At 43.7% G+C, this 19,532-nt stretch overlaps 2 protein-coding genes across 2 annotated transcripts; both read right to left on the minus strand.

Moving 5' to 3' along the window:
• Positions 1 to 1,045: 1,045 nt before the first annotated feature.
• Positions 1,046 to 15,454, minus strand: chd8 (chromodomain helicase DNA binding protein 8). The gene is made up of 39 exons (XM_085929621.1): positions 15,301 to 15,454; positions 13,143 to 14,188; positions 12,723 to 13,028; positions 12,473 to 12,586; positions 11,892 to 12,394; positions 11,703 to 11,814; positions 11,415 to 11,624; positions 11,261 to 11,329; positions 11,126 to 11,181; positions 10,929 to 11,046; positions 10,631 to 10,714; positions 10,400 to 10,537; positions 10,115 to 10,236; positions 9,454 to 9,697; positions 9,208 to 9,384; positions 8,972 to 9,115; positions 8,725 to 8,823; positions 8,480 to 8,639; positions 8,024 to 8,234; positions 7,754 to 7,949; positions 7,444 to 7,614; positions 7,058 to 7,348; positions 6,733 to 6,953; positions 6,420 to 6,622; positions 6,123 to 6,279; positions 5,953 to 6,042; positions 5,626 to 5,729; positions 5,404 to 5,527; positions 5,251 to 5,326; positions 4,893 to 5,161; positions 4,535 to 4,761; positions 3,807 to 4,448; positions 3,616 to 3,719; positions 3,202 to 3,414; positions 2,869 to 2,961; positions 2,671 to 2,784; positions 2,464 to 2,565; positions 2,270 to 2,374; positions 1,046 to 2,133 (listed from the first exon to the last, which is right to left on the minus strand). Exons 2-39 carry the CDS (start codon positions 14,085 to 14,087, stop codon positions 1,750 to 1,752), a joined length of 7,698 nt encoding a protein of 2,565 aa, XP_085785747.1. The 5' UTR covers positions 14,088 to 14,188; positions 15,301 to 15,454; the 3' UTR covers positions 1,046 to 1,749.
• A 1,907-nt stretch (positions 15,455 to 17,361) lies between these two features.
• Positions 17,362 to 18,541, minus strand: cbln12 (cerebellin 12). Its single transcript, XM_085929622.1, has 3 exons — positions 18,180 to 18,541; positions 17,635 to 17,754; positions 17,362 to 17,559 (listed from the first exon to the last, which is right to left on the minus strand). Exons 1-3 carry the CDS (start codon positions 18,435 to 18,437, stop codon positions 17,362 to 17,364), a joined length of 576 nt encoding a protein of 191 aa, XP_085785748.1. The 5' UTR covers positions 18,438 to 18,541.
• Between the last annotated feature and the right edge of the window lie 991 nt (positions 18,542 to 19,532).

The raw sequence follows: 19,532 nt of genomic DNA on the forward strand, positions 1-19,532 counted from the left end.
GCGCGGGGTCTGATTGCAGAACGCAGAAAGGTAACATTCCGCCCCTTCTCACACAACGCCCCTACAGTATGCCTTGCTGAGTATTTTTTTTTTTAAAGTGTAGTCCGGCCTTGTTTAATGAGTGTTTTGCAGCAAACGAAATGACAACTCGCAAGCAGACTTTTAAAAACATTATGAAATTTTTTGGCTTTCTCTTGGCATTTAAAAATGTTGTACAGAGGCTGAGATCAACCGGAGTTTAATTCCTTGTTTGGCATGCACAATCCTAGCCAATAAAAGCTGATTCTGAAAATGTATCTTGTCATTTATCAATAAAAATATACTTTCAAGTGTCATATGCACCACATTAAGAGTCAAATAGTCATCATGTTTTAGATTGTTTAAGTAGGTTATGCGTTCCCATTTTCCTGAACGATCCAAAGCACAGGACTGTAACTTTTCTGACATTTCGTGAAAATGTACCATCTTTTAAGCCCTTTGGTCGGAGAGGATATACAATATGGATCATGTGTTTTCTGTTGTATTTTGTGTCTCCAAAATAAAGATGTCTTGTAGACGTATTTTTTTTTTCTCAAGTCAGTTTCCTAGTACAAAAGTGGGTACATATAAAACATTGGTGGTCAATGGTAGATACAAACTTTCCCAATGTTTATAATCGGTGTTAATAAACGGATATTCACAATTCACGGCCCGGTCTGCAGGTGAACTTAATATTTAAATGCACATGCAAATTAACTTCACATGAATGTTAGTGTGTTTCACGTTTATGTGTAAATTTTACCCACAAGCCCCAAACAACCCTACATTTTTGTACAGTGGAATAGTACTAGTATCCAAGAATATCAATTTCATTTTACAATGCTATTTTAAATATGCATCAAATACAAGGGAGCAAAGCCTCCATATCTTATAACATACACTAGTTATCTTTAATGGAGAGTGGGGTCTCATGTCCACGACCCACACACATGTATTCCATAAATGTTGCTTCCGGGGAAAGTAAACCAGCAACTGGTTGGCGAAAAGGACAATAATACGCACAGACTTGCCATCACTGTAGTTTGCTGTAATTCATGTCACAGAGAGATCATAAAACAAGAATAGCAACTCATTTGTCACCTTTGCACCATAAGACACAAGTTACCTGATCTACTGAATACAATACAACCATCCTTTTTTTTTCCACTGCCTCAGTAACTAATGCACCACACGCCCTCTCCTTCACACAGTTAAAACATTAACAGTACACCCAAAAATTGGAACCCCTTGTATGTCATATACAGACTTGTTTGGACTCAGGTGATGTGAACCCACAAGGCTAAGAAAGTGTTGGATGCCACATGATTGCGTATATTTATTTCATTGATGTTTGTCGAGGATCCAAATTGGAGTTCCTCGATAAGAAAAGGTTATCTACAGCAGGAGGCCCCCTTTTGGTCACAGCTGGGAATGTGATGTGAACTCCTCAATTTGGGAGTGATCGGAGCAGGTTGAGGATGGGCCACAGAGTAAAAATGAAATTTGCCGTTTGCTGCGGCTACAGTGGAGGACAGAGACGAGACGGATTGACAAAAAGGTGGGTGCAAACCTGCTCTCTCAAAACAAAATCCACATATAAAATAAATTTGTAATGCATAAAAGCAGCAACATGATTCCATGTATAAGGTAAAAATAAATGGGGGATAACGACACACTTTCAGACGGGGTCTAAGTCAAATGAATTGAGGAGGGGGTGTGGGGGGGTATGAGTCAATCCTCTGAGCTAGATGATGAGTCAGAGTCCTTCTGTGTGAGGATGACGTCATCTAATAGGGCCTCCTGATCTGAGCTATCATAGTCTCCTTGGGAAAGGCTGTCACCAGCCTCAATTTTAACATCAAAGTCCGGACTGGTGAGGAAGTGTTGGGAGGTCTCCAGGTCCTCCTCGTCCATCATGTAAGCTCCATCCGAGACCAAAGTCTCCTCTTCCACTCCTTCCAGGTAAGGATTTTCGGGTGTTGGCTCTGGAGTGTGGTGGTGTTGGTGATGGTGGTGGTGGTGATGATGATGGTGGTGGTGACGGTGACGAGTTTTCTTGGGGATATCCGAGTATTCAGTCAGCAGTCTATGGAAGAGCGTTTCAGGCAAAAAGCCCTGCGAGAAAGAAATGTGGAACATAAATCAAATCTTGTAGGTAGCTTTATGATATTTGATGTCAAACAAAAGATTTGCAAAATGTTGGTTTCATACGCATGTACTGTTCATCAAGAAGAGAGAATGGCGTACGTACAGAGTTCCGAACTGTTTCCGACCAATCGGGCGCGACGACTAAATCTGCATTTTCTTCTAGGTACTCTCTCAGATCTTGCAGCATTGGACAGAATGTGGCGCCGATCTTAAGTGGCGAAACAAAACATTTGTTAGCAGAAAACGTCAACAGGTGTGAAATAAGTGCATTCAACCAAAGTGTACCGTGTGTCTGACCTTCTTTCCTGTCCGTATGTTAATAAGCTTGACCTTCTCATTGCCTGTCAGCGCTTTATCTGCCTTCCTCCTCCTCTTTCTCTTGCTCCTGTTCACAAGAAGCTGAAGAGAAAAGTATGTGACCCTAAACGCCATTTTGCTCCTCGCGTTGCTCTTTGGAGACCAGGGAACAACAAAACGTCCAATGTATTGATCATTTTTTTGTACCTCTAGCATGTCTCCCTCCACTTCATATTCTGGATTCTCTTTCAGCCAGGTGGGAGGGTCCCGGCGGCGAGGAATACGTTCCAGTGGGTCAAGGAAGCCATCTGGGTCTGATAACTGCAACATAGAAGAATGGCAGGCAAGTCAGCAGTCAAAAGGTTGTCACACCTAAAAGCTTTTTCATTCAGATGATTATTGTACCTCCAGTTCTTTGCGCCTCTTACGGCTACTTTCGCCCCCTGACCCGTTGGGCATCAGTGCCTGCTTCGAGAAGGTCAGCTTCAGCCCCTCCTCCTGGTAAAGTGACAGAGATGTATTGAGTTATAATAAACTGCTGCTGTCGACGACAAATTCACAGAAAAATAAATACTGATCGGAAATGAAAAACCAAAAGAGATTTCGGTTTTTGGTCTAGTTGGAAAATGTTAACACACAAAGTTGAACATGTTCTGTGGAAACAAAAAAACAATGGCCTGATGATGATGATCAGGGTGATACGCAAAGCGAGACTCCAAAGATTAAGTGCACAATGACCTTGAGGAGTTTGACAGTGAATTCGCCATCCTCTCCTTCTCCTCCAGGCACGCTGATGGGTTTGCGGCCCGCCCGAGCGTAAGCCATTTCGTCTCCTTGCAGCTCGGAGCTTTGGTTGATGTGAGTTTCAGACACATAGCGCCGCCCTGACGGCCACTGACCTGTGAGCACCAGTGTGCACAAACTATCCAGACGGTTGATCAACACACGGTCCTGAGTTTGAATGAAAGACAGTAATTAAACATCAATCGCCAGCAAATCGTGTGTGTGTGTGTGTGTGTGTACACATGGATATAGCTGTGACTTTCCTAGTAATTTTAACACAAATTCCAAGATGTTTTCCTGCCAAATAATTCAAATTCCATCGGTCCACTGCGCTATTGTTCTATTATTTTGGAAAAGGTCCATATTTACCTTGGGCCAGTCTACTCTGATAGGATCCGCAGGTGGAATGCCATCCTGAGACAAGGCCATTGAGAGTAAACTATTTTCTTCATCTACATCACACGTCTTCGCACCTAGAAGAAAACAAATAGCAAAGTCTTAATGTGTTGATTTCTTATTTGTGGAGAACTGTCCATTGTTCTTGTCGAATACCAACTGACCTCCACCCGCTTCTTCTTCACTATCTCCGCTGTCATCACTGCTGCCCGATCGATCAGATGACGACGAACCTGAATCTGACTCCGAATCCGAATCGGACCCACCTTCTTCACCTCCTTTGCTTGCTCCCTTGTTTTTGTTCTTCTTGAAGCTCCAGCTTTGTCCTCGTGCCTTGCCATCATGGTGAGTCAAAGGCGTACTTTGCAGCTGAGCATTGATTTCACCACCTAGCAAACTAATGTCCATTTCTTGTCCGTCCTCCTTCACACCCGGCACCTCCGCGATGGACTTTGGCTGGTTGAGTTGCATGATGGGTTGTGGTTGGGGTTGAGGCGGGGCTTGCTGGTTCTGAATGAATTCATCTCGGGCCGCAGTGAATGTGAACTGCGGGTCTGGCAAGACCGACAGCTCGGTGCGGCTGACGCCGTGCAGCGCTGTGCCGAGCATCAGCTGACGGTCATGCTCCGGAATGCTCCACCAGGTGGGCAGCTCGGAGGTGCGGGGCGCCAGCAGCAGACGCTCTTCCAGGGAGGGGTGCGGAAGGACTCGTTCGCGGAGGCGACGAAGGAGGCTGATGCGATACAGTGTGCGGGAAGCGCGCTCCTCTGTGATGGAGGCCACAGTCTGGGGAAGCGGTGACAAATCTAGGGAACGTACATAGACTTGTTACATTTTGGCAGTGCCTTTGCAATAAATGTTCATATTTGAGTATTGGGTGGCTGTAAGTTACCCTCCTGCTGGCCAGCACGCAGGTGGCACACTCTTCGGCACATGGCCACAAAAGAGCGGAAGTAGCGGCTAAGGCTTTCATCCGTTTTTTTATCCAGGCGTGCAAAGGTGCGGAATCGCGTCCATTCATAGTCTGGTTCTTCGCCTTCGCCAGGCTCCTTTTTCATTCTTTCTACACCAAATGTTGAGACAACTCGGTAGAAGTCACATTCTTCTCTGCGTGTCCACCTGCAGACAGGCAAATCTAATTGTAACTTTCATCCAAGTGAAATTCATTTGTGTCGTTGTGTAAACCAACATGGATTTTTGAAGCGACATTTAAAAAGAATTAAAGGAGGAAAAAAAAAAAATCCGTATACCTTTGTTGTCGCTCCTGGCGTGCTATCTCTTTCAGCTTGCTGGCCTGCTCACATCTCCTGCGTCTGCGATCGCCCTTGGCCTCTGCTTCAATTTTCAGCTGCTCCTGCCTGTAGCTGCGCTGGTAAGCTGTGACCAACCGCCGTAAGCGTGCGGTAAGTGAGGAACTCGAGGGCCAATCGCAACCGCTCTGGTTCGAAACACTTTCTGTGATCACTGCAACTGGCTTGTCTTCAACAGAGATGTCCTCCTCCATCTTCATACCGTCAGACTGTCAGAAGGAATCATTAAATGACAATGTAAGAAACGGAATTCTTGAACCATTTCACAGCAATGGTGATTTAAATCTCAGAGGTATACCTCATCATAAGAATCTTTGGGGAGTCTTGATGCAGGCTTGAACTCTGGGTCCTCTGAGTATTTATCATAGTCAGCTCTGAGTAAAACAAATAATAAGTTAATCAACAAGTCATAAGCATGTGTCATAAGTCATAAGCATGCGTCACGACTCACTCATCTCCCAGCTCGCCATCAGCAGTGTGCTGCTCGGCGTCGATAGCCTTGTCGTCTGGGCGGCCCACCCTCTCCAGGAAACAGAGACGTGGATCAGCACGCATGGTTGTGTACATCTCATAACCTAGAAACAGAGTGACCACTTTCATCTCATGCTAGCAGCAGTAAGTCTGGCCACCAAAATTTGAATGAGCAGAAGAAAATTCTCCAGAACATTCTTACCATGTTTAAAGACACCAGCCAGCAGAGAGCGATCCGCCTCGCCATCCCACCATGTTGTAGGTACCTCTTGCTGCTCCATCTCTGGCATCCAGATATCCACATCTCTGAAAAAGAAACACAGCCGTGATTAGAGTCTACTGTGAGCAAAAATATTAATATCACATATTAAAATTAGAGTGCCAAAACATCCAATATTTGGGGAAATAAAAGATGCTTTTTTTTTTTTTTTCTCTTAAGCGACTGGACTCATTAACTTCGAAGAGACAGTTTGCTTGCCTATCTCTGTAAGCAGTAATCATATTGGCCTTTATGAATGATTTATATTACCTAATGTCAGCCCCTTTTAGGACAGACTCAGCATGTTCACCAATCACTTCCTGTTTCAGATAGTACAGCATGCGTACCCTGAGCAAGACCCTATGAGAGAAGAGAAGTGAAATAGAAACATAGCACAAAAGCACACATTTGCCGCAAAGCAACTTTTATGCGCCACTAACTTGTTGCACTGGTGTTTGAGATGTTTACGGTAACTGTCATCCAGCAGCAGCGTGTCTGGGTTGTACTTCCGGATCCATTCCACCTTCTGCACATCAAATGTGCTCTGAGCTTTTACCCTCTTACCCTTTCTGCCTCTGGGGACTGGGATGGAAAGGCCTGAGACAAAAAAAAAAAAAAAAAAAAAGGAAACTCAACCAAGGCGAACATTTCTGTGACTCAAACAAAAACAAAACATAAAGCCCCTTGAGCTATATGACATGCAAATGGAAATTTTTAAGCCATAATCATTTTCCTACCAGAGTGGTTGAGCAGTGTTTGGGGTTCACGTCCGTTCTCCGGTGGAGTGATGAGTTCCCAGATGAAACTCTTAATGTTCTCATCTCCACGATAGTGAAGAAGACAAAATACCAGAATGACACGGCAGATTGTCTCCACATCGCGCTCACTCAGACGCCGCTTACATCGGGCATGAGAGAGAATGTCCCTCCAGCGGCCCCAACTGAAAAAAATATATAAAAATAGTGTTAACAAGCAGGTCACAAAGATAATTAATACTACTGTTATAATAAAGACCAATATAAGAGACAATATGAAGCCAATTTTGCATACCCATAGACAAGAAGATGCTTTTCCACACGGAAACAGTCAGTGCGACCGTAGCCAACTCCAGTATGGCGATCAGCACGTCGGGAAGAGCGAGAGTGTCTGGAATTCACAGGTGGGTACTCTTCGTCACTGTCAGCATCAGTTAGTTCTGCACCTTCTCCTCGCAGAGTGGAATACTGGCGAGTCTGCTTGCGCACTCTGGGAGTGTCAATAACGAGTGTGTTCTGAGGGTGGAAAGAAACAAGGACGTGTTACTCCCAGCAAATTGAGAGAAAATACAGGTACACAAGAAATGCAAAACAATTTTCCCAAGTGAAAATCTGTTTACCTTTCTGTTGATCGTGTCCATGTCTATGTCAGCTTTCTTGGCCCACTTTTCCCAGAATTCTGGGTCATCGAGGGCAATGTCATTTCGGTTCTCGGAGGCCACAAAGCTGGCCTTTGAGAAGGTGGAGCCCTTGCCCTCACTCTCAATGGTGATGGTGGTGGCTCTGCGCTGGAGGATCTGATCAATGTCTTCCTCACAGAAGCGGCTACCCTCGTCGTTCTCGTCCATGATGGCGGCGTAAGCGCCTTTCCTCAGCAAGTCCTCAATCTCCTTCTTGGAAAACTGCTGGATCTGGTGGAAGTAACAAAAACATTTTGAAGGACTGATTACAAATAAAAAAAGTTAAAGTAATCCATAATATAAATCGTAGGTGATTTTCTTCTTACCCCGTTAACGTTACTGTCTTTATTGCCACTCATGCTTTGCAGGACGGCACGGTCGAGACCCAGCTTTAGACTGGCTTTGTCCAACATTTCTCTCTCGTAGGAATTCCTTGTGATCAGACGGTAGACTTTGACTGCTTTTGATTGGCCAATACGATGACATCGAGCTTGTGCCTGAGGGAGTTAAAAAAATAACAAAATAAATAAGAATATTACTCTTTTGTGGGTGGTCATAGCGTCGATCCGTAAAGGGGAAAAAAAAACAAAAAACTCCAAAGACCAGTAATGTTGGACTAAGCAGCAGTTGAAGTACCTGCAGATCATTTTGAGGGTTCCAGTCCGAGTCAAATATGACGCAGGTGTCAGCAGCGGTGAGGTTGATACCCAAGCCGCCAGCTCGGGTACACAGCAGAAAGACAAAGCGGTCTGAGTCCGGCTTGCTAAAGCGATCGATGGCAGCCTGTCGTAAATTGCCACGTACTCTGCCATCAATCCGCTCATAAAGGTATCTAGAAAGATTTGGAAACAAGAACTTGAAAAGAGAAGTATGACAAGCTGAGGAAAAGAAGGCAAAGTGTCCCACCTCTTGTTGATGAGGTAGTCCTCCAAAATGTCTAAGCAGCGCACCATTTGGGAGAAGATAAGGACTTTGTGACCACCAGCCTTGAGCCGTGGCAGAAGCTTGTCCAGCAAGACGAGTTTTCCGGCTGACCGAATTAAGGCCTGCAAATGAAAGTCTGGAGCCAGAGGGTCATATACTTGGCGTAACTCTGCAACAATCTTCTCCTCCGCACCTAGTTGAAAAAGAAATGAGATCATTGAATGAAAGGGATTTCAAGTTAACATTAAGACCAATGACTTGTGTCTATGAGGGGGAAAAAAAGTAAACGTATGATTCCAAGTTTTATATATATATATATATATATATATATATATATATATATATATAAAAATATAAATATATATTATATATAAAATATAAATATATATAAAGTAATTTGCATTTACATAAAACTGAACTAAGAGCATGTCATAATACCGTTGATGAGGTAAGGATGGTTGCAGCACTTGCGCAGTTCCATCATAGTGTTGAGCAGATTGGGAACATTGCTGTTACTGTTTGCTCCTAAACTGAGAAAACTGAAGTTCCTCTCCAAGATGGCCCGGTAGTACTTTTTCTGAATATCCGTCAACTCAACCTTAGAGGAATATAAAAGGTATGCTGAGAGACTGTTGCAAATTGTCATGAAAGACGATCATCATGCATTAAGAACATTTATTAACCTCAATGATTGTTTCCTGTTTGGGTGCCAAATTCTTCTCGACGTCCTCTTTGAGCCTTCGCAACATCATCGGCTTCAATATAGCCTGCAGCTTCTGAACCTGAGGGGTTTAAAAAAAAAAAAAAAAAAAAACATGCTCAGTCACAGCCACATTTAAAATAGCTAATATTAAGTTATTATGACAACAATGACTTATACTTTTATAGTCACAAGAATAGTATTGAATGATCATATAAAGTATTTTTCACCTGCTCCTCGGTTTTGAGGTCTCCAAATTCCCGGAGGAATTCTATTTCAGACGGGAACTGTGTGGGCTCCAGGAAATGAAGCAAACTGAAGAGTTCCTCCACAGTATTTTGTAGAGGAGTTCCAGTCAACAGGACCTTGTGCTCCTAAGGGCAAAAACAATAAGGTGACTTCCAAATCAGAGAGTAGTCCCTGCTCGGCATAACAGGGTTTCAAGATTCTACTTGCGTCAACTAACCAGTTCCAACATTTTCAAGCTGTCTAACAGCTTGCAGTTGCGATTCTTGAGGCGATGCGCTTCGTCGATGATCACGCAACGCCAGGATATCTCCCTCAGTTCGGGACAGTCGGACAACACCATTTCAAAAGTTGTGATCAGCGCATCAAATTTGTACGCGCCCGGGATTAAATGTTCCTGTGAGCAAAATAGCGACATCAATTAGAAACCGACGATTTCAGTTCAATCAGTTCCTATCGAGCCTACCTTGTCATCTTTGCTGTACATCTCGTACTGTTGGATCATCTGCCTGCTGGCCAAGCTGCCGTGGTAGACGATGGCATTCATGTTGGTCCAGGTAGAGAATTCCCTCTCCCAGTTGGTGATGGTGGAAAGGGGGGCAATCACTAGGAAGGGACCCTGGATCCCAGTAGCATAAATCTCAGACAGCAGAGTGATGGACTGGATGGTTTTTCCGAGACCCATTTCATCTGCTAGGATACAGTTTTGCCTGTGAGCAAAGCAAGGGAGAACCGTTGAAAGAAAGAAAAGGATATTTCAACATTTTCTTCCTTCACAGTCATTTAGTACAATTTCCCTTAAGAGTATTCTTTCAAGCTAAATATGGGCCATTATTTTCCACATTACTGATTTTTAAATTACTTTATTGACTGATGCACATAGACACTATTCATGCTTGATTGGGTAACATTCATGTGTTTTTTTCAAGCCTAAAAATAACATGCCCGGGTTCAAGTCCTGTAAAAGTAGGTCGTGACATAATGACATGATGTAGGTACCAGCATAAAATCAGTTGAGAACAATTGCCCTGAACCAGGTCAACCATGTAGAGTTGCCAACTACGACTGCTCAATGTTTGACTGGCATTTTGTTATATTTTGCAGACATGTCATAGCGTGATACATACCTGTTGTACCAGTTGAAGAGCAGCCAGTTGACACCCTCCAGTTGATATTCTCGAAGAGTGTTGCCATTCTTGTACTCTCTTGTCTCCTCCAACTTCTTCCACGAGCCAGCCTGTGGCCGCGTCTACGGTTGAGGACAGCGTTAAAAAAAAAAAAAATACACACTGGCCATCTGTGTTTAGTCTTTTTAACGTTGATGAATGACTGGAGCCAATCCATGTCATTTTTTCCTAAAACCGCAAACTGGAGGTCAATAAAGTCTTAATATCTAGCACCTCAGTCCTTACCATTTTCTTGAGGCGGGGTTGTCGGATTTGAATTTTGTTAAACTCTTCGACCTTGCCCTCATCCACATCCTCATTCAACTCCCAGGTTGCATCTTCATAAGGCAGAGAGCACCACTTAACCAGGTAGTAAATCACTGGCTAAAGGCATGGAGCAAAGAGTCATAGTTAGTAACAATGCAAGACATTTACTTTTTTCAGATAATTGATCCCTTTTTGTGTAGTGTCTTCTACCTCGCCATTGTCTTTGTCTATACTGTGGGATACATCCAGAATCCTGTCAGCTTCCACATAGTCGGGATTAAAGACCTCCTCCTCCTGAAGAGAACCACAGAGCCAAACACATTCAATTCTCCTTCATAAACCACGTAGAGCATTAATCCCGCTTATTTTGACAGTGATTGTGTTCTTGTGATTTTTGACCACATTTCACCATTGTGGACACATTTTTGCAATTATTTAAGTCCAAAGGGTTCACATAATTTTTCCGTAGAGAAGTTGTAATTAAAAAAAAAAATGTTTGTCCTCTCACCTCATGGAAAAAATGCCTCATCTGCGCATGTTTGGTCTTGAACCTTTTGATCTTTTGATGGATCCTCTTGTCTTTCTCCAGTTGTCCCATGGTGGCCCATTCGCAGTGTAAGTATGAACTGGAAACAAGAACGTCAAGTTGTATTCTCGTCACATACTCTAAGGCTGCATTTTGCTTGTCAAGGTCGTGAGACTTACTAGTTCTTGTATTTTACAAAGAATTCCTCAAGATTGGTGTACTGGCCTGGGGCGACCTAACAAGAATACAAATTTTTTTTTTAAGGTAAATTTGAAATACAACAGTGAACGAGAAGTACATGTACAAAATCATACTTCTTTCTTTGTTACTCGCAAGGAAAGAATTTTATCTACAATGGCAGCATCCTCCTCACTTGGGTTTTCCTGCACAGATAACAAAACATGACATTTCAATGAAGGGAAATTCAGCATTTTCGGTCAAGTCTCAAAAGTGAATGACTCAACACACCACAAAGAACTGCATGCCAGGCAGTCCGTCACCATGTAAGTCAATGCCCTGGTGGATGTGTGCCGCTGCTGGTGCTGCACTGATGGAGGCCACAGCCGCCGTGGTCGTCGTGACATCGACATCCTCCTGTTCGTCCTCGTCGTCCGTTATCTTAATGTCCAGGTCCTCTGTGTACTTCTTTCTGTTCACCACGCGATTAGAGCGCCTCTTCTGGACAGAGGAATTTTTCATTATTAGTCAATGTAATATGAGACACAATGGGGACAATTTTCAAATGCGTGTTCTTACCATGATCAAATCTTCTTCAAGTGCAGCAGGTGAGGGAGGACTCAACTCCCCATCTGAATGATCGGAGGATGGATTCCTTTTTCTTTTCTTCGCCCCCACAAGTGTAATAGTGCTACAAGGAGAACGAGAAATGAAAAGACATCAGTGACTGGTCATCCAAGTTAACATTTTCCACAGTGTATCTCTTACTTTATCTTGGCTTTGCTTTTGCTCTTAATGCCACCAGCAGGTATGGTGGTGCCGCCACAATCGACAACCGTCCCTCCGGCTGGCTTTGTTCTGCCTTTTTTGTCAGCTCCTCCTGCACTTTTAGATAGCGTTCCGGCAATTACAGGACTTTTCTTCTTGCTCCCTCCCCCGCTTGTCTTTTTCTTTGTCGATGTGACAACGGTCACAGTGCCTCCAATTTCTGGCGAGGTCTGCGTGGAAGGAAGTTCGTCCTGGTTGAGTACTCGAGGCAAGTTCTTCTCCCCGCGCGCTTTTGCCCTCGCTATAGCTTCGGCCACAATTCGATTTGCCTTCTCCTGCTTGCAGAGGATCTCCACGCGTCGCACAGAGGATGAATCGCCAGGGGCCTTGGTGATGCGGATAGCCTGCGTTGCCGTGGTGGTGGTACTAGAGGGGCCTGCTGTTGAAGCGTTGACGACCTTCACCACTGAGACAGCCCCACCAGCTGTACCCGCCGCGCTAGTCTGTATTGGCAAAGAAATGATGTTGCTGTTCCGGTCACATGGAAAACACTTATTTACAAGTCGTAAAAAAATGATTACCTGTGGCTGCAGAAGCATTTTGAGAGGCACCGCAACTCTCTGCCCTCCTTGGCCTTGGGAAATCTGCAGTACCTGCGGGCTACCAGTACCGCTTGCTCCTGAAACCAACTGGTACTGAAAAGTTACAAACATAAGTCACAAACTGCTTGTCAACCGTTACAGTAAAACGATGACTGCAAACGGCTTTCAAAAGTATTACTTAACATATTTAATGATTTTCATTTTGCAATCACTAATTGAACACTTTTACCTTAATTCCTCCTTGCTGGTTTGGCTGCTGTTGCACCTGCAGCTGGATTGTCAGGACTTTGGGCTGCCCTCCTGTTTGACCTGCAGCCCGGGCCTGGGTCAAAGCTGCCAGCTGGCTTCCCTGGAGGACCAGTTTACCCCCCGGGAGCTGCCCCAGTATGAGTCTTGTTGGAGCTTGGACCTGTGGTTGACCTCCTTGAACCTGTGTGACCTGAGGTTGGGCTACAACAGTTTGACCCATTGAGGAAGCGGCTCCAGCTTGTGAAGGCTGCTGGAGAACCAGGGTGATTCGTTTTGCTTCGCTCCCCTAAAGTCACAAACACAATTTATTAGTATCATTGTAATCATGAGCAAACAGGCCATACACGGAAAGCAAATCGGTTCAGCCTCGTTTGACAGTCCGACTGCAAGGAGCACTTACTGGGGTTTGGGCCTGCATGGCTGGCTGGAGTTGCACCTGGTTCTGAGCTTGGATTTGGATTTGAGCAGGCTGGCTCTGGGGCTGGACTTGCACTTGAGCTTGGACTTGGGGCATTTGTGTTTGAGTTGGAATCTGCACTTGGACCTGCTGGCCTTGCTGGGGCATGGAGGTGAGCAGCAACTGTTTCACTGGACCATTGGGGGACTGCAGCAGCCTCTGTACACCCGCAGCGCTGACCTTTACTTGAGTTTGTCCTGTGGTCGTTTGGTTCAAGACCGCTCCTCCTTGTAGTACGGCTGGTTTAAGCGGTGAGCCAGTCACCAAACGGATTACTTTGCCACCTGTAGAACTTGTGGCTCCTGGTACGGTTTGGAGGACCTGGGCTTGCCCCTGGGGACCTTTGAGAATGACAATCTTCCCTCCCGCTTGCTGCGTGAGAGCAGATAGCTGCTGGGGAGTGAGCTGCTGGGCGATCTGTGCGAGCTGCTGAGCAGCAGTGGTGGTGGCTGACGGGCTGGAAACAGTTAGCGGTGAGTTAAGCAGGACAGTGCTACTGCTGACCACATTGGTGTTGCTAGCTATGGATACTGTGGCATGAGCTTGAACTTGAGGTACAGTATCAACAACAGCAGGAGCCTGGGCTACAGTGGGAACCGTGGCTAAAGAAACAGTCTGAGCAGTCACCACTGCTGCTGTCTGCTGTGTGGGAACTGGAATGGATGCCTGTGCAGGTACGGTGGCGGTTGTGTCAGGAACACAAAGGTCAGCGTTGACTGGAAGGTCAGGCGTGGGCTCTGATTCAACTGGTGGATCCACCTGACCTAACGCCAGCTTAAGAGCCTCTTCCACTGGGTCTGATGAACCCTGAGAAAAGGAGTCATCAGGGATAGCGTCCAGGTTAAACAGGGGTGTGTCCTCAAAGAGGTCCATTATAGGGTCTGCCATCTCGCCCCCTCCGCACAGGGAGATGGGCACGATGTTAGAGCCGCTCCGAGATGAAAGCTAAATTGTACTCATCCAGTTCTTCAAAATGTCAAAGAAAACACCTGGAGAAGACAAAGAAAACAGACGTTAATTAGACCAATACAGCTTCATTTCAACATTCTCTGTATGATGTATATAGTGTTTAGCGATAACAAATAATACATGCATGCTGAATGAGTACTATTTAAGCCATTCATTTGTTTCTCCTGTTTTTGGTATAAGACTGTTAGATTTTTCAATGCAACAAATATGCACACTTCAATCAGATGCACATAATTCATGAGAACAAATAACTATTGCACACTACCATCATAGCTCCAATTACAAAAGCGATTCACCTTAAAGTGGCCAACACAAAATCAAAAGGTCAATACATTCTCAGTTAACAAAAACCTCTGAAAGGATCAGTACATTTGATTTCTAATGTTGAAAATACCGCCAATGAATTGTAATCAAACATACAGCTGTGCTCATAAGTTTACTTATTATACAAATGTCCACCCCTCTTTAGAAAAACTGTTATTTTCAATGGGATTCAAATGAAAACTATTTCAGAACAGCGCAAACATTAAACACACCATGGCAACAAAGTCAATAATGTCATGTTCAATGTTGAGGTTTAAGTAGACTTCCCCCCCACAAAGGCCATACTTCTCATCTACGTTAAGTAACAAGTAGCTATGACTTATTCCAAAAATAAACTCCAGCGTCAAATATTTAGTGATTCGCAAGAGTTGGCATTTAAATTGGGCGAGAGGAGGCAGTGATGGAGATGTAGGATGCTTTCCTCTGCTCACATTGCAGTCTGCCTCACAAAACCGTCGGTTAGCATTAGCATCTATCGTCAAGATGTGCCTATTGCCAAAGCGTGTGTGCAAGCACTTCATATATTCACTCCAAACCACGCCGTGTTGTATGTTTGGGACAGTTAACTGGCTTCTGGGTCAATTACAACCGACCATCAAGTCGACCGGACTCCTTCAATCTCATCAACAAACCCGACCAAACCAAAGCAACGTGCCACAATAACCATTACCCGTCAACGTTCTGACACGGGTTAGGCCGCAATACTCTTTCAGTTGATCTGCGTCCATTTCTCGGTGAAATACCCGAAAATAATCATCGGGTCCGCTGCCCAAAGGCTCACAGTAATAATTCGGGGCGCTAAATTTACCTTTGCATCGACACACATGGCTTTCTCCGTCTCACAACACAGTACGATTACAGGAAACGGCTAGGGAAGAGCAGGAACTAACATTCTTGCCAGAGAGCCCGTACAAAGCCTGCCTCGCGTACTCTAACAAGCTACGATTGGTCCATTTCCTTCTGAGCCGGAAGCACGCGACATTCTCATTGGTTGTGGTACTCGTCATTCAAAAGGTGGTCGCCGTTAGGCGGGATAAGAGCCACGTTCGGTTGAGGAACAATAAATGCGGCCTAGCTGAGCTCATTTGACTGAGTGACCGTCGTACTGCGTTTTACTGTCTTCAATGCTTTTGTGAGAAGCCGCTGTCAGAGAGGCGAAATCTATTTAAATATACCGTGTTCTAAAAATATCAAAGTTATAACAGGTAATTATACCAGCGGTCCACTTTTATAAGACATCGTCTCTTTTGTAGCATTTTTAAATAAGATGCTTGCGTTGATCGTTATAAAGAGCAAATAAAGAGCCCGTGTGATATCGAGTAATTATTTAACATCAGTATATAGACTCTGACTTTGATGGATCCTTTCCTCCAAAATTCTGAAAATTACCTTTCGATTTTCGGGGTACCAAGCAGTGTAAAGATATTACTGTTTCAACGTTCCGTGATTGGGGCATTGGCGCCCTCTAGTGACGTAAAGCAGCTACACTGCCATTATGGTGGGACGAATGAGTCACGTTATAATCTAGTAATAGTACTGTTATTGTAGAATGTGACAGATATAAATAAATAAAGTAGTTCTTCAAATAATTTCTAGGGTAATTGCTCTGTGAAAAAAACGACTCAAGTACTAAGTAGGTAGTCTATAACAATATCATGAACGAATTAATTATTCATTTAAAACAAGTTAAGTCAAATTTAGCCACAAGAAACAATGAGCCCAAACAAAGCTTTATATCATACCACTTAATGTTAATTTCTTTTTTCAGTCAGGCAGGAAATCTGTGAAAACTGAAGCAGAAAATGATCCAATTGGCCAGAAACCTTGCTATTAACCACAAATAGCGTGTCTTTGTTCACCAATCAATATGGTTACAGCTGAGATTCAAACCCCGAACCTCAGCGAGGCAGACATGCTAACCACTAACTCCACTGTATTGCACATGTTTGTCATTGAGTACATTTTGCTCCAAAGAGATTCTTTTAATTTGACAGCAAGTCCACCAAACCATTATTACTGATTCAACTACATTCATGTGGCACAACATATTACCATGGTGTTACTTTAAAATACTTGTAAGAAAAGGCTTCTTCTTAAATCATAGCACCCTGTTTACCATTAAATGTGCGCTCATATGCAGATGAATGAGAGGGAACCAGGCAAGCGTAAGTGACTACATGTGACAGTACACCACTCTTTATCAGTGGCAGCCCTGCAGAGATGAACCTTGCTGCACGCCAATGGCTCCATCTGTCTGCGGCCCTGCAAGAAGGATATTTGCGTTTCACCGTACTGACTCTCTGCCCCATGCTGCATTGCGAGGTGCACGCCAACGCCAGCTCTGCTGGTGGGAGCTATATTTACAAACAGCTGCTGTGGCAATGGCTACAGTACTATGAGAGAGAGGCATAATAATATTTAGCCTGATCTGTGATTTGTTTATTGACACACAGATAACATTTAATAATGACATATAAGCTAGATTAAAAGGACCCACTGGACCAACTTGTATATTTTAATATAAGTTTGTCATAGAGATTTCTGTGTAAGTAAACATCTGATGCAGGCATACATAGGCTCAGCAATGCAAGATAGCCATAACAGCACTTATTTAAACATTTGATATTTACGAGAGAGAGAAACAAATTATCACGATCAATCGCAAAGAAGCCCACAATGCATACAATGACTTTATACTTTTTGCTCACAACTGCAATATCAGTCATACAAACTCAAGAAATAGCTATTTTGTCTTCAGGACGGAAGAGTTTTGCTTTCTGGAACATTGCCGGAAGAAGGCGAAAAATGTTTTCTCAACTCCAACAAAATTCTTTCTCTCACCATTACAATCATTTCGCTTCCAGCTTGCTCATAAGGGGAAGACTAAGAACCCAGAGAAGGTGGAGTATTTCCAGCCTCCCATGAGGTTCCCCTTCTCAAGTCGAAGGTAAGCCTTGTCCCCTTTCTCCATGATCACCAGACCAGCATTTGTGGCTGCTTCCCTGGTCACATCTTGGTCCCCGGCAAAAGCGGAAATCATCGGCCAGCCGTTCACCATCAAGCTGACCTGGAAGAAATCATTCCACACTTTTACTTTCACTTTTGAACCTCAGTAGCTACATGACAGCTAAGAGTGATTTACCTGGATTGTCTGTCTGTTGTAGGCTTTCACAACATGAAAGTTGAAGCTGTAAACGCCTCTCCTCGGTGCAAGGAAGATGCTGCTCTCTTGATCAAAATGACTGCCCACATTCACCAAGATCTGAAAGGAAAGGTAAAATGTTACAAAAAACACTGCCTGACTGTCTTAACAAGTTACAAAATATTACAAATATTCAGTGAGAAATTGCATAATAAAATAGCACAGTGAATAAACCACTCAGCCTGCAAAAGTTTTATGAAATAAGCCTTCTAAATAAAATTATTACTTATTTTTATTATTGACTATATGTATTTATTAATTTTTTTGGGTTGGGATTGTTTGTGACACTAAGGACACAAGAAAGTGGTAAAAGAGTGTTATATTAAACTGAATTACGAATTGAACATGTCTCAAAATTATTTGTATTTAATTAAAATGTTCAAGCATGTGTTAAAAATGGCTGAGATATTTTAACAGGGTGAAAAAAAAGCCCACCGACCCTCATGCATTATTTTAATGAAGGTAAATTTAGCATGCACACTCACATTATCAAAATAGATGATCATTGTGCGATTGCTCATATCCGTTGGCTCGTGGTTGGTCTGGCGGCTGGCGGAGAAAGCGACTCGGCCGCTGCCCGAGCGAACCGACATGCCCAAGGCGTTCCCGGCAGGTTCCGAGGAGGGTGTGGAGTCACATACCACCAAACATTTTCCCTCAAGAATAATGGGCTCGGTGTCATTCTGCCCATTGACCCATGGTGGCTCCCACAATAGCATCAGAAACAACATTATGGGATGCATGACTGATTCTTGTCTGCTTAGCCAATTCTTGTTGATAGTTAAAACAACACAAAGCAACCCGTCACACTTCAGAGTTGTTCATTCCTCTTTGAGTTTCTTGCGTGCCGGTCCAAAGTCCCAAATGGCCGTGTCAGAAGGCCTCAGCAGAACAGTGACAACGAGACCTCTGCTCCCTTCAAGTTGACTTCCTCAGCAAAAAAAACCAAAACTGTCAAGGCAGTTGAAAAGTATCTGGGGATGAGGAGAGTTTGACAAGATGAGCACAGTCTTGATGGCAAAGAGGGCGGTTGCAAAAGATGCATAGAACATTAGCAGGAGGATGCAAGACCGAGGTTGAGGGGGGGGGGGGGGGGGGAAGTGGGGGTGGAGGAACAATTCCACTGAGTGACCATCTGTCTTCTACACGTTGCTCCTTCCCACCTAACGCCGTTCGCTCAACATGCATTTCCTCACATGGCGCAAAACACATTCTCACTTGTGCACTTGTTTCACAGTGCAAAGCTAAACATGGGCCATGCATTTTTCATTTCACTCCAAGCTTTGACTATTAGAAGTATTTCTAAAGACCTCTCGATGCTCTCAAGTTCAAACACATGCTCTGCTTGTTTTCATAATTGAAAATGACAAGAAACAAAATATTAGAAATGTTATTAATTAACACAACATTACAAATACTAAAAAAAGAAAAAGAAAAAAAAAAAAAGAGCATCACCTGTATCCCTTTGAGAAATCTTGTATGCTCCAAGCCGCGGGATATCGTGGACAAATAGATTTGTTCTTCCTCCTCGTTCTTCACATAATTCCACACAGCAGTCAGATCTGAGCCAAGACAGATATGTGATCATCTCTCTTTTTGTTCTCCCTTTCCATCTCGATCTCACTGTGCCACCCCCACTTTACCTCCGCCTCTCTCATTCTCCATGCTACATCCGCCCACCACCACAGTGAAATTTCAAAAATATCAAAGTAATTGAAACACCAAGGCCGTTTCAATGGAACAACTTGAGTGGTTAAATGTCTCACATAGAAAACAAAAATATTTTTTTAATGTGACTTTCTTGTCAATTTAGTAATGTAATGTCTCAAAAGTCAAAA

Source organism: Syngnathus leptorhynchus, chromosome 14, assembly GCF_054491065.1.
Source record: "Syngnathus leptorhynchus isolate UIUO chromosome 14, UIUO_Slep, whole genome shotgun sequence".
NCBI classification, from domain to species: Eukaryota; Metazoa; Chordata; class Actinopteri; order Syngnathiformes; family Syngnathidae; genus Syngnathus; species Syngnathus leptorhynchus.

Bases quoted from the DNA above. Each gene is read 5' to 3' on its own strand.
- chd8 (XM_085929621.1), bottom strand. From the start codon at position 14,087: ATGGCAGACCCTATAATGGACCTCTTTGAGGACACACCCCTGTTTAAC. The intron at 11,047-11,125 runs GTAAGTCTCACG...TCTTGTTTCCAG, and splicing joins TTTGTAAAATACAAGAACTA to TTCATACTTACACTGCGAAT. The intron at 9,385-9,453 runs GTAGGCTCGATA...TTTTGCTCACAG, and splicing joins TGTACAGCAAAGATGACAAG to GAACATTTAATCCCGGGCGC.
- cbln12 (XM_085929622.1), bottom strand. From the start codon at position 18,437: ATGCATCCCATAATGTTGTTTCTGATGCTATTGTGGGAGCCACCATGG. The intron at 17,755-18,179 runs GTGAGTGTGCAT...CTTTCCTTTCAG, and splicing joins TGATCATCTATTTTGATAAT to ATCTTGGTGAATGTGGGCAG. The intron at 17,560-17,634 runs GTAAATCACTCT...GATTTCTTCCAG, and splicing joins ACAACAGACAGACAATCCAG to GTCAGCTTGATGGTGAACGG.